The sequence below is a fragment of the Lycium barbarum genome, chromosome 7 (genome assembly GCF_019175385.1).
Source record: "Lycium barbarum isolate Lr01 chromosome 7, ASM1917538v2, whole genome shotgun sequence".
Taxonomy (NCBI): domain Eukaryota; kingdom Viridiplantae; phylum Streptophyta; class Magnoliopsida; order Solanales; family Solanaceae; genus Lycium; species Lycium barbarum.
The window spans coordinates 122,181,983-122,196,391 of NC_083343.1; the positions used below are offsets into that span (position 1 = coordinate 122,181,983).

Here is a 14,409-nt window from a genome sequence, read left to right on the forward strand (position 1 = left end):
AGACTGGGTATTAAAAGGATGGACTAGTGAATTAAAACATGGACTGGTCTAAAAATTGAGATAAGAAGTATGGGCTGGTCAAGAAATATTTATGAGTTGATTGGGCTTTGATTTGGGATCCGATAAATCGAAAATACGGACTGAGTGCATGAAATAGTTTGGCTTCTAAATTTAAATAAAAGGCCTGTATAAATAACTTGTGTTAAAATATTGCTCAATATGAAATATGCAATCATTAATGCTCAGATAAAAAATGGCGTTGTAATAGCCGTGTAATAATATTTCAAAAATCCACAGTAAAATAAATACTATTATTTAATTATGCAAAGATAAATGCGATGCGTGTGCGTAAGCTGGTAAAATGTCGAAAATGATAAAAGCTGTGAATTATAATAATAGTAATAAATAATAATAATAATAATAATAATAATAATAATAATAATAATAATAATAATAATAATAATAATAATAATAATAATGATAATGATGGCTAGTAACTGTAATAGAATAATGAAACGCCGGTATTGATAAGAGGCTAGTAATTATAGTAAAATATAAATATATATGTTTTTTTTTTTTAATTTTTTCCAAAAATATTAGAAGCATAAATAGGTATTTCGGAGGAAAGGTGGGACAAAATTGGGTGTCAACAGTATCCCCTGCCATCAAACACACTATTAACTAGTGTCATTCCTGGTGAATCTGAATTATTGAGATGATAAGGGTGATTGGCGTCATATGTGATTGTTCTTTCGGTGCTGCTTGCTTCAGCAGCAGTTGGTGTTGATTGAGGCATTTGACTTCACTGAAGAAGAGACACAGAATATGATTTAGGTTGATATTTAGATTGGATCGAGCTCACTGCTCTGATACCATGTACAAAATATAATGGAAGATGATTTGAAATTTTCTGTGTGTATTCTTGAAAAGAAGGTGCACCTATTTATACATGTATCCAAAATAAGAATAAAAGAATAATGTTTAATTCCTATACAATTTTGTCTAAATCCTATTGGCTGCTCTCTAATTAACTTTATTCCTTTCTATGTAAATCTGATAGTGACTTGTCCTTGTTCATCAAGATTAATTGATCACATGGTTAATATTCATTTATCAACTCTTGGAAGGCTAGGATGCAATCTTGAGAAAAATATGATATTGGGTCATATCTTTGTTCTGATGAATTTTGAGCCCAATAGTCCAAACAACCTAATACACGAAATCATTGAAGCAACCCATTAACACAAATAATTGTAGCAGCTCATTAACACCACAGCAGTCCATTAACACCACTTTGAACACTTAGGACTTTTGTTCGATATGTCCTAAGTTGTTCTTCATCATCGGAGAAGACGATATTTTCTATGTTCATCATCATCGTCCTCTCCAGTAATTCCTACAAGACGTATAAAAGGTGACCCATGAAACCGCGATATCTTCTTTCGTTTTCTTCTTTTTTCCCCAAAACCACCAGCAAGGTGGCAAATTAAATAAATCAAAAAAGAGTGTTACAAAGAAAAGGAAAATGCAGAAAAACAGAAACAAAAGGAAACCAGATCTTGGACGAACATCAATACGGGAAAACAAAGCTAAACAAATTATGTAAAGAACAGGATGAAGGGATGTGCATGATGTCTAGCTGCCTTGGTTTGATGCCATTTATGAATTACTCCAAGATCAAGTGCTATGGAATTAAAACCAATTGAATATGCTTCAAGACATGCTGCAGTTCTTCAATCTAGCCCTTCTTCACCAAACTGTCATATGATGTGACACCGCGATATGTAAAAGGAATTACTCATCTTTTTCACAGTTGGTTAACAAGTTATCATTGAAAATTTTGCCTTATTTAACTCAAAAGTGACCTCATTTCGACCTCAGATTTTTCTTGCACATGGAAGAATGAATATATGGGTTAGAAACTTCTATAGAGACATAGCTCGGAATTTTCAGTTGTATTTTGAGCCTACTTTTGTTTTTTTAAAGTTACATGCAATTTAGATTAGCTTTACCTCAATCTTTGTGGGGCAGAGAGGTTATGTTCGAAAGATCCTTCACTCCAAAGAAAAGAAAATTACTCATTTCTAGCCATTTCACCAATTTAATGAGATTACATATAAATTAATATGGATATTATGATAAAATATATATTTCAATTATTAATTTTTATAATGCATGCAAAGTTAACAGTGGACAAATAAAAATAAACAGAGGGAGTATTACATTATGCGAGAATACTTTTTTACTATCACTCCAACCAAACGTTGAACAGTTTTTTTAATCCTAGAACAATCTTTTTAATTCTAGGATTTGCTTTTCGGATCCATCTCACTAGAAGACTGGGTGAAGAATTACTTTCTTATCATTATAAGGAAGGCGTAATAAAACATTAAGTTAGAGGATGAAGAAATAATTAAAGACGCGGGTATATGTGGAGGGAAACCAAAATTCACTTTTAAAAATTCAATCTGAAAAAACAATTGACCAAAAAACTTGCCCCGACAAGACAACCCCTTAAAACAACAACTCCCAAATTACTAGCTTTTAAATAATTTTATCCCTGTTTCGTTAATATATTCATATTCTATCAGACAAAAAATAATACTCCATCATTTTAATTTGTTTGTTTTACTTTCTTTTTTCATCCGTTTAAAAAGAATGTCTCTTTTCTTTTTGGAAAACTCTTTAATTTCAATTTTTCACATGTCATGTTTAAGACCACGAGATTAAAGGGTATTTTGATACGTTTTACATATTTTTAATCTAAGATCATAGGATTCAATAATCTTCTTCACTTTCTTAAGCTCCATGTCAAGTCAAAATTAGACAAACAAATTAAAATGGAGAGAGTGCTACAATAGATTCTCGTGTAACTTAATGTCACCAACTAAACACTCCATTTATATTGGTTATCCAAAATATCTATTCTTGTAGGGCCAATCAAATATTGCATTATGAGAATAATTTTTTACAATCCCTGCAACTAAACGAGTATAATTCCTTATTCTCATACAAAAAATTTCTGATCCCTCCCACCAAACCACTAGGTGAAGAATTACTATTTTTCTTATTACTCCTTCTGTCTCAATTTATGTAAAAGGTTCAGAGTATGATGATCAAAACACTTGGGCAGAGTATCCTCATCTATTCTACATTCATCTTTTGGACGTGGGCGTTCTTGACTGGCCAACACACAGTTTCATACAACAAAGTTGGTCTAACCACCATTCTGTAGAACTTACCTTTAAGCATTGGCGAAATATTTTTATCACGCAAAACCCTACAAGCGAGCCTCCATTTCACTCACTCCACTTCAATACGATGTGCGACATCCTCATCGATCTCCCCATTTCCTTGAATTATTGGCCTAAGATACTTGAAGCTTCCTCTCTTGGATATGAATTGCACATCAATTTTCACTTCCAACTCTGCTTCATGCATTGCATCACTAAACTTACACTCCAGGTACTTTGTTTTAGTCCTCTTAACCTAAAATCTTTAGACTCTAGGGCTTGTCGCCAAACTTCCGGCCTAGTGTTAACTCTATCACGCGTTTCATCAATCAATACTATGTCATCGGCAAATGGCATACACTCCGACACCTCCCTGGGAATATATCGTGTCAAATTCGTTCATCACTGAAGCAAAAAGTAACGGACTAAGGGATGATCCATGATGTAACCCCATCACGATTGAAAAGTGGTCTTGGCGCCATCGTGCATGTCCTTGACGACCCTAATATAAGTCGTAGGTACACTTCTAGACTCTAAACGTCTCCAAAGGACCTCCCTAGGACTTTATTATATGCCTTTTCTAGGTCAATGAACACCATGTGTAGGTCTCTTTCATGTCCCTAAAATGTTTCAACAATCTCTTTACAGGATGAATGACTTATGTAGTTGATCGCCCTAACATGAAACTGAATCAGTTCTCCGATATAAGTACACCCCTCCTCATCCTCATCTCCACCACTCTCTCCCAAATTTTCATAGTATGGCTTAATAGATTGATACCCCTATAGTTGTTACAATCCTGAATATTACCCTTATTCTTGCACAACCGAACTAAATATGACATTAAACAACCTAGTCATCCACCACCTGCCTCACCCGCATCTACGAAAAGGTATATCTACTAATAATTCCATATTAATTTAATCTTGCATATTGCAATCCCCACTTTATAATTCTAATATAAAACTTTTTCCCAACCTAAAGGATCCGTAAGAGTATTTTTCTTTTTAAATGATTTTATATCCGTTTTGTTAATACATGTGTTCTTATATATCTATATTCAATAGATTTTCGCGCAACTTAATGTCATCAACTAAACGATGCATGCATTATTTTTTCAGAATTTTTTATTCACGTTCGACCAATCAAATACGTCTTATGTTCATTGCTATTTGTCCACTATACAAAAATAAGCTTTCACCTTTACTTGTTTGTATCCAGAGAAGACAAACTTTATTCTCTTATTGTTCCTTTAATATTAATTATTACTCATTTCCAATCATTTCACAAGTTTAATGAGATATACACCAATTAATATGAATATTATGGTAAAATATATACTCCAATTATTAATTTACAGGGCGTGCAAAGTTAATAGTAGACAAATAAAAATGAACGGAGGGAGTGTTACATTATGCGAGAATACTTTTTTACTATCGCTCCAACCAAACGTTGAACAATTTTTTTAATCCTAGAACGATCTTTTTAATTCTAGGATTTGCTTTTCTGATCCATCGCGTGAAGAATTACTTTCTTATCATTATAAGGAAGGCGTAATAAAATGTTACTGTTAGAGGATGAAGAAATAATTAAAGACGCGGGTATATGTGGAGGGAAACCAAAATTCACTTTTAAAAATTCAATCTGAAAAAACAATTGACCAAAAAAATTGCCCCGACAAGACAACCCCTTAAAACAATAATTCCCAAATTACTAGCTTTAAATAATTTTATCCCTGTTTCGTTAATATATTCATATTCTATCAGACAAAAAATAATACTCCATTATTTTAATTTGTTTGTTTTACTTTCTTTTTTCGTCCGTTTAAAAAGAATGTCTCTTTTCTTTTTGGAAAACTCTGTAATTTCAATTTTTCACATGTCATGTTTAAGACCACGAGATTAAGGGTATTTTGATACGTTTTACATATCTTTAATTTAAGATCACAGGATTCAATAATCTTCTTCACTTTCTTAAGCTCCATGTCAAGTCAAAATTAGACAAACAAATTAAAATGGAGAGAGTACTACAATAGATTCTCACTTAACTTAAATGTAAGGGTATCAAATAGGCGGATTGGGCTGAAATTGGCCCAATCAAAATGGACTTAGGTGATAAATGGGTTGGGCTAACATTGACTCAAAAGTTACTTGGGCCAAAATGAGTTGGGCTGAAATGGACCAAAAATGGGTTGGGTATGACCCGTCCAACTTGACCCAATTTTTTTGAAGCATCTATTTTCATAAAAACATTTCGTGGAAAATATTTTCGAGCAAAATATTTTTCGTGAAAAATATTTCCTTTCATATCAAACACATTACAAACTTATAAGATACATGATACAAGAAAAATGTATACATACAAAAAATAAAGTAAACTCAAATTTAAATAAATCTTAAAATGTGCTAAGTTGGTGGGCATAAAGGTGTACATAAAGGAGTAAAGGACTATATCAGTCCAACCCAATACATTAAGGACCATTTTTTGCAATCTTTTTTCGACATTATGGTGCGATTTCCCAAAGCGGGTAATATATGGAGGGAAACCCAAAAACAATCTACCAAAAAATCTTTTCCCGACAAGACAACCTCCTTAAAACAACATTTCCCAAATCTTAAAAACTCAAAAACCATATTCCACTAGCGCCCAAACTCAAAATTTTCCTTAAAAATCACTCTGAAAATATGGCGCCATATAAATATACATACACATATCTCTCTTTCATTTCCTCAACTTTCTCTTCCCTTTCAATATACACACACACACAGAGGAAAAGGGAGAGAAAGAGAGAGTTATATTGTGTTTGGTTGACGGTATAAATTCATCGTAAGCAATGACAGACCAAGGTAATTCTGTAAGAGTTACACGATTGGCGAAGAAAAGGGAAGCAGAAGCAATGGTTAAGCACTTACAACAACCCAACAAAAAGAGAGTTGTTTTGGGTGAAATTCAAGATTTGTCTCATGCTGGTTCTAATCAGATTAAGCCTAAAACTAAGCAGATTACTACTAAGAGGAAGGTGAAAAGGTCTGTTACTGAAAAAGATAAGGAATTTGATGACCCTCAGATGTGTAGTGCTTATGTTTCTGATATATATGATTATCTTCATCAAATGGAGGTAATTAGTCTTTTACTCTTTTCAATATACTTTACTGTTGTTTTAGGCTTCATTTGTTTGTATTTAAGAAAGATCTTAGTTAATCATGTAGATCTCAATGATTAAGTGGATTTTTCCCCCTTATTTTGCAACTATTTAACGAGTTTGAAGAGATCTGAATTATTAAGTGCTATAAAAAGTTCTTAACTATGTAATTTGTGGTACATTTCATGTATATGTTCCTTTTTTAAAAGGAAGGTTTAAGAAGTGAAATGTCTAAATTCTTAATGAGATCAAGTGTGCTATATGTTGCTAGTTTAATTGGGTCTTACCTAATAGAGCTTGATTTGGTTTCTTATGGATAATTTGTAAATGGGCACACTAAAGATTGAATTTTGGCAACTGGTGTTGTGGTTAATATCATTGAATTATCAAATCTTGATTTCCACCGACGTAAAGTTGTTTGGGTTTTGTAATTAGATTAGAGAATTAATTGTAAATATAGATACAGTAATTACTCGATCAAACAGGAATCTGTAATTAGATTCAGTACTTAAGTTCAGAGATTTTTGTGAAATTAGAGCTCTGTTGGAGGCCTAATTCTCATAGCCCCCTTCCTAGATGGTGGTTATGAGGTTAAGTGCTCTTTAGGTGTATTGGGTTTTTGTTGTCAATGATAATATTTACATTAGTTACCAACAAAAAAAAAATTGTTTGGGTTTGTGTGCATTACTTTAACAAGTTATTGATATCTTGGCTTTTGAGTTCTTGACTAACTCTGTGCTTTTTCAAATCAGATTGAGAAAAAGAGAAGACCATTGTCTGATTACCTTGAGAAGGTTCAGAAGGATGTGACTGCAAATATGAGAGGGGTTTTGGTGGACTGGCTGGTAGAAGTTGCAGAGGAATACAAACTTTTAGTAGACACTTTTTACCTTGCTGTTTCCTACATTGATAGATTCTTATCGGTGAATGTCATCCCTAGGCAAAGACTTCAACTTTTGGGTGTTGCTTCAATGCTCATTGCTGCGTAAGTACCCGAGCCAAGAATTGGTTTTATTCCCTTGGTGATGTGTGTAACTTTGCTTACGAATTTAATATAATCTGTTGATTATTATCAGGAAATATGAGGAAATTAAGCCTCCACATGCTAAGGACTTTAGTTACATTACAGCCAATACATTTACAAAGAAAGACGTGGTGAAGATGGAGGCTAGTGTGTTACAATCCCTCAAATTTGAAATGGGTAATCCCACAGCCAAAACATTTCTCAGAAGATTTACTAGGGTTGCCCAAGAAGATCACAAAGTAAGTGCACAAAAATGACATGAACAATATGATTTTTTATTCAACTTTGTTTCTGTCAAGTGGTTGCTTATGCTATCTTTTCTGTTTTTCACAGAATCCCGATTTGCAGTTGGAATTTCTGGGGTGCTACCTAGCGGAATTAAGTTTATTGGATTACAACTGTGTGAAATTCTTGCCTTCTTTGGTAGCCGCTGCTGTGATATTCCTTTCAAGGTTCACATTACTGCCAAAGTCTCATCCTTGGGTGAGGGTTTTGATTCTGTGTTCACTATGTTTAGTTCATTGATATATTGAAGTTCTGAATTAACTTTATTCATTTTACAGAGTCTGGCCCTTCAAAGTTGCTCAGGATATAGAGCAGCAGATTTAAAGGAATGTGTTCTTATCATACACGACTTGCAATTAAGTAGAAGAGGAAGCACTTTGGCAGCTATGAGGGACAAATACAAGCTGCATAAGGTATCAGTCTTTGTTGATAATTGGTGATTTTGTTATAAACGCCTTCATAGATCAGTAGTCTGATATGAACACTGTATGATTTTCCTGTAACAGTTCAAATGTGTGTCAACATTGTCTTCTCCTTCGGAAATACCTGATTCATTCTTTGAAGATACAAGATAATGATTACTCGGGCATATGCTTGGAAATTGGAAAGGGATGTTACAATGATACCTGGAAGAGGTGAACTGCCCTGCCTTCCTCAAGCAGGAAAGCTGGCTCATGATGCTCTGAGGACGACATCATTAACCTGTGTGTCATTATAATAGATTTGGTCCTCAAGGTGTATGAAAGTTATAACATGTAGCTAATAATATAATCTTGAAATTTTGTGACTTGGTTTAAAAGTCTCTGCATGTTAAGCTTAGAGACATGGATAGTAAAAATAGTGATGCTTCTACATTGTTGTACTGAAGTGCTGTTTGGAGTTTAGTACAGATACATTACTCCTGTAATAAGCTGGAAACAACTACAGAATACTACTAATAAAAAGGTGTACTCAGTATTGCCTTCCATTTTCAGCATTAACCCCTGTTGCAGTTCTCTTTCTAGCCTAGCTTAAAATGGTGCTAGTAGTATATATATATATATAACTGTAAACTATTGAATGAGATTGGGGTTCAAATATCAGAAAGAATTTAGGAGCTTTGCAACTGATCTCTAATCCCTATTAGTTTGTAATTGAGGCTAATTATTATTTCTGTCATAAGTGCACATTCTTATGACTACAATTGCAATATGTGGAACCGGACTGAATTATTTCGGTTTTTTGGTGTTAAAATTTTTAAAACTTTGGTGTTCGGTTTGGTTCTCGGTTTAGTGTTTCATATTTCAGTTCTTCGATTTAACCAATTTTTAATACATAAGTACAAAATATAATAATATATGTAAATAACACTAATCTGAATTCCCAATCTCAGGCCCATATTAACGTGCCCCATCCTCAAGCCCATATTTTTCCTTTATTCCCAATTACCAAGCCTTATGCTTTGCCCGAATTTCACTTTTTGTTCTTCCCATTGAGGCCCGAGAGTCGAATTGACTGCGAGAGTAGCTGTATGATATGGTTGCTGTGGATGCTTTCTTGCGTTAATTTCATTTTAATTTCACATTTCACTCTGTTGCAGCTGATGTACGCTATGGATCTGTTTACTCAATCTCTTCTTTTTCTTTTTTACTTTTGTTGTCATGCACTGTTGGGTTTGATGATACAATATAAATTTGTTTTCGTGTGCTAAGTATCTACAGATTCTATCTCTCCGTCGGTTCACCCTCGGCAAAAAATTATATTATATATATAAGGTAGATTTTCTGTGTTTATATATATTAACTTTTGAATAATCTGAACAAATGCAAAAGGTTAGCTCAAGTTGTTCAGGGTGTTCAAAATTGTCTCTAGCGTCTTAGGTTCGATTCCTAAAGACAACTTTATTTTTTATATTTAGCATTTGTTGTTTTTTCGAATCTTCTGAATGAAAATCCTGACACAACGTTGATGTCCAGATGGTGAAATGCCTTTCAGGGTATCAAGAACTCAACATTTGCTATCTCAATGAAGTACAAGATGAAACCAATCGAAGAATCGAATTAAAAAAATCAAACCGAACCAAACCGATTCGATGGGTGTTCGGTTCACACAAACTAAAGTTCAAAATAATTGAACCAAAGAACCGAACGCTCACCCTTAAGTCTAGTGACAATATTGACTTTCCTCTTCTAAACTCCGAACGATAAAGTCCACGATAGTACTTTGTAGACTTGCAACGCTTGAATTTCATTTCACTCCCCTCTCGCCTATCCCGAAGGAGAAGTTCAAGTTCGAACATTTTACTCCTTAGTAGGTTTTGAGGAGAGCATTTTGTCAAGAGTGGTTTATCCCTTTTAGTGGGTTTACACATCGTGAATCTAAATTAGTCACACTTGTTACATATAATATTCTTTGTCATAAACAGTGTATTAGATGATCAAATATTTGGTCAAAATATCTACACTTATTATTGGTAAGCATAGATATTCTATTTTTATAAAGATGGTTAATTATTATATTACTAAAGATGGAAGATAGCTGCTATATTGGGGGGGGGGGGGGGGGGGAGAGGGGGGGGTTATATTACAAAGAGCGTCATGTTATAACGTTAGTTGTTGTCGTTATAAGTAAAATGCTATTATGGAAAAGTAAAAGATAACATAAAAAATCAGTTTTGAAAAAACTTGAATGTTATAGAGATATGTTGTTATAGGCGGATGTGCTGTTATAGAAAGATTTGACTATATTTGGGCTTTCCTTTGTTTTTTCTTGCAAATCAATTGCAAAAACCTTCTCCTTTCCTAATAGTGGCGGAGACGAAGAAGGGGAAGTGGTGGCTTGATGGAGAAGAAGGTTAGGTATTGTTTTTTTTTTTTATAGAAAAAGAAAATTATAGGGCAAAATTCAATTGGTATGGTTTAAAACAAAAGAAAATTTATATATACACATGGTGTCTATGTGGATAAGTAAGAGTTCCTAGTCAGCAATCCGTTAATGGTAAGAGTATTTTTAACAAGTTTCTTAACGGGAAGGGTAAATATGAACTAAAACTCTAACGAAGGTTAAATCTAAACTATAGACTATAGTTGGAGAGTAAATTTGACCATTGTCCCAATTTTTACTGGCACTGTTATGGTTATACTAAAACTGCACTGGTTTTGCATAGTATAAGAAGTATTAATGCTCTATTTAATAGAATAGGGATGATACTGATTCAAAGTCTAAACCTAAGGGACTTATTTGGAGTTTTTTCTTAAAGAAAAATAATTAAAGAAGTGGGTGTCTGTGGAGGGAAACTCAAAAGCTCACTTTCTAAAAAATTCAATCTGAAAAAACAATCTAACCAAAACATTTGCCCCGACAAGACAACCTCTTAAAAACAACAATTCCCCAATCTTAAAAACTCAAAAACCAAATACACCACCCCACATAGAGCGCCCAAACTCAAAATTTTCACAAAAAAAAACACTCTGAAAATATGGCGCCATATAAATATACACACACATATCTCTCTTTCATTCCATCTTCTTTCTCTTCCCTTTCAATACACACACACAGAGGAAAAGGAAGAGAAAGATAGAGTTATACTGTGTTTGGTTGACGGTATAAATTCATCGTAAGCAATGGCAGACCAAGGTAATTCTGTAAGAGTTACACGATTGGCGAAGAAAAGGGAAGCAGAAGCAATGGTTAAGCACTTACAACAACCCAACAAGAAGAGAGTTGTTTTGGCTGAGATTCAAGATTTGTCAAATGTTGGTTTTAATCAGATTAAGCCTAAATGTAAGAAGACTACTAAGAGGAAGGTGAAAAGGTCTGTTACTGAAAAAGATAAGGAATTTGATGTTGATGCTAAATTGGATGATGACCCTCAGATGTGTAGTGCTTATGTTTCTGATGTATATCATTATCTTCATCAAATGGAGGTAATTAGTCTTTTACTCTTTTCAATATACTTTACTGTTGTTTTAGGCTTCATTTGTTTGTATTTAATGAATATCTAAATCTTAATCTTTTAGATTCAATGATTACTAGAGTTTGTATTTTTAAGTTTTGATAGATCTGAATGATTAAAAACTATAACAAAGTCTTAATTGAAGAATTAACCTAAATAGCATCTCACCCAACCGCTTTAACTAAAGATAGCCGCCATATGTATAATCCATTTATAATATGTATATAACCAAGTATAATCTATGTATACCAGCTAGAAAAAGTAAATAGTGAATCCGGTGGGCTATTTGTGTAAAGATCCCCCCTTTTTTTTTTTTCAATCTAAAAGAATTATTGAGAAGTGAAATGTTTAAATTCTAATGAGATCAAGTGTGTTATATGTTGCTAGCAAGTCAGTTGATTTAATTAGGTCTTATGATCTTACCTAATACAGCCTGAGCTGGTTTCTTTTATGGATGATTTTGAAAATGGGCACAACTAAATATTGAATTTTGGCAACTGGGTTGTGGTTACTATCATTGAATTATCAAATCTTGATTCCAGACATCAAGTCTTAATTAGTATTTAGATCTCAATGATATAAGTGTGTTTGCATTTCATCTATGTTTAAAAATGTAAATTTTATCTAGAAGAATTAAGAAGTCAAATGTTTAATTGGGTCTTTACCTAATAGAGCCTGATCTGGTTTCTTATGGATGATGTTGCAAATGGGCAAACTAAAGATTGAATTTTAGCAACTAGGTTGTGGTTAATATCATTGATTTTTTAAATCTTGATTTCTAGCCATGTAAAGTTGCTTGTGTCTGTGTTTGGTACAGTACCTAATTGAAATTTGGGCTTTTGAGTTTTTGACTAACTCTGGTTTTTCAAATCAGATTGAGAAAAGGAGAAGACCGTTGCCTGATTACCTTGAGAAGGTTCAAAAGGATGTGACTGCAAATATGAGAGGGGTTTTGGTGGACTGGCTGGTGGAAGTTGCAGGGGAATACAAACTTTTAGTGGACACATTGTACCTTACTGTATCCTACATCGATAGATTCTTATCAGTGAATGTCATCCCTCGGCAAAGACTTCAGCTTTTGGGTGTTTCTTCAATGCTCATCGCTGCGTAAGTATCTGAGCCAAGAATCAGTTTTGTTCCCTTGGTAATGTGTGTAATTTTGCTTTTGAATCTGATATAATCTGTTGATTATGATCAGGAAGTATGAGGAAATTAAGCCTCCACATGCTAAAGACTTTAGTTACATTACAGCCAATACATTTACAAAGAAAGACGTGGTGAAGATGGAGGCTAGTGTGTTACAATCCCTCAAATTTGAAATGGGTAATCCCACAACCAAAACATTTCTCAGAAGATTTACTAGGGTTGCCCAAGAAGATTACAAAGTAAGTGCGCAAATATGACATGAACATTATGATTTTTTATCCAACTTTGTTTCCGTTAAATGTTGGCTTATTTTATTCATTCCGCCTTTTACAGAGCCCTGATTTGCAGTTGGAGTTTCTGGGTTACTACCTAGCAGAGTTAAGTTTATTGGATTACAACTGTGTGAAATTCTTGCCTTCTTTGGTAGCCGCTGCTGTGATATTCCTTTCAAGGTTCACATTACTGCCAAAGTCTCATCCTTGGGTGAGGGTTTTGATTCCGTGTTCACTATGTTTATAGTTCCTTGATATATAAAAGTGCTGAATTAACTTTGTTCATTTTACAGAGTCCGGCCCTTCAAAGTTGCTCAGGATATAGAGCAGCAGATATAAAGGAATGTGTTCTCATCATACATGACTTGCAATTAAGTAAAAGAGGAAGCACTTTGGCAGCTGTGAGGGACAAATACAAGCTGCATAAGGTATCAATCCTTGTCGATAATTGGTGATTTTGTTGTAAACACCTTCATAGTTGAGTAATCTAATGTAAACACTGGATGATTTTCCTGTAACAGTTCAAATGTGTGTCGACATTGTGTTCTCCTCTGGAGATACCAGATTCTTTCTTCGAAGATACAAGTTAATGATTACTCGGGTATATGCTTGGAAATTGGAAAGGGACGATACAAATGATACTCTGGAGGAGGTGAACTGCCTTCTTGGTGCTGGCTCATGCTACTTTGAGGACATCATTTTAGCATATTTGGTATAATCTTTATGATGTATGAAAGTTATAGGTAACTAGTAAGATAATATTGAAACGATGTAGCTTGGTTTAAAAGTCTCTGCATGTTTAGATTAAAGCCATGGATAGCAAAAATTATGATTCTGCGTTGTTGTACTCTTGACATCTTGTAATAAGCTGGAAAAAACTCCAGAATACTTACTAGTTATATGAAAAGATATGAATGTACACAGTATTACCTTCATTTGCAGTTCTATTTGGTTGCCTAGCTTAAAATGGTTTTAGAATTTATAGATTAAACCTCTTTGTAACAGTCTCGTTTGTTCCGGACCTAATGACTTAGCTACAGATATATTAAATAATTATATCCGTTATGAACATCCTACAACTGTTACAATTTAATACCTTGGGTTAAAAGGGAAAAAATATATACCTATAGCAATTCCTAAAGATTTTGAGAATAGTCTTATATCCGATGATGTAACGTCCTTCATGATAAGACACCAAATTACAGTTAAAAGTTCTCACGAGTCTTCCTCTGCAATTTAGGCAAGAAAGCATATACCTATTACGTTTACCCAATCAAATAAGTCGGGTTTTCCCATCAGAGAGCAATTGATATGAATAAAAATGGGAAGAAAATGATGAATGAGGAAGAAAAAAAAAAAAAAAAAGGAGAAAC

At 33.7% G+C, this 14,409-nt stretch overlaps 2 protein-coding genes across 2 annotated transcripts; both read left to right on the top strand.

Moving 5' to 3' along the window:
• The first annotated feature begins 5,811 nt into the window (after positions 1-5,811).
• Positions 5,812-8,664, top strand: LOC132604078 (G2/mitotic-specific cyclin C13-1-like). The gene is made up of 6 exons (XM_060317405.1): positions 5,812-6,351; positions 7,128-7,360; positions 7,452-7,638; positions 7,733-7,882; positions 7,963-8,097; positions 8,191-8,664. The coding sequence occupies exons 1-6, from the start codon at positions 6,067-6,069 to the stop codon at positions 8,257-8,259; spliced, it is 1,059 nt and encodes a 352-aa protein (XP_060173388.1). The 5' UTR covers positions 5,812-6,066; the 3' UTR covers positions 8,260-8,664.
• Positions 8,665-11,017: 2,353 nt separating this feature from the next.
• On the top strand, positions 11,018-13,971 carry LOC132604077 (G2/mitotic-specific cyclin C13-1-like). Its single transcript, XM_060317404.1, has 6 exons — positions 11,018-11,589; positions 12,493-12,725; positions 12,817-13,003; positions 13,098-13,247; positions 13,330-13,464; positions 13,558-13,971. The coding sequence occupies exons 1-6, from the start codon at positions 11,287-11,289 to the stop codon at positions 13,624-13,626; spliced, it is 1,077 nt and encodes a 358-aa protein (XP_060173387.1). The 5' UTR covers positions 11,018-11,286; the 3' UTR covers positions 13,627-13,971.
• The last annotated feature ends 438 nt before the right edge of the window (positions 13,972-14,409 follow it).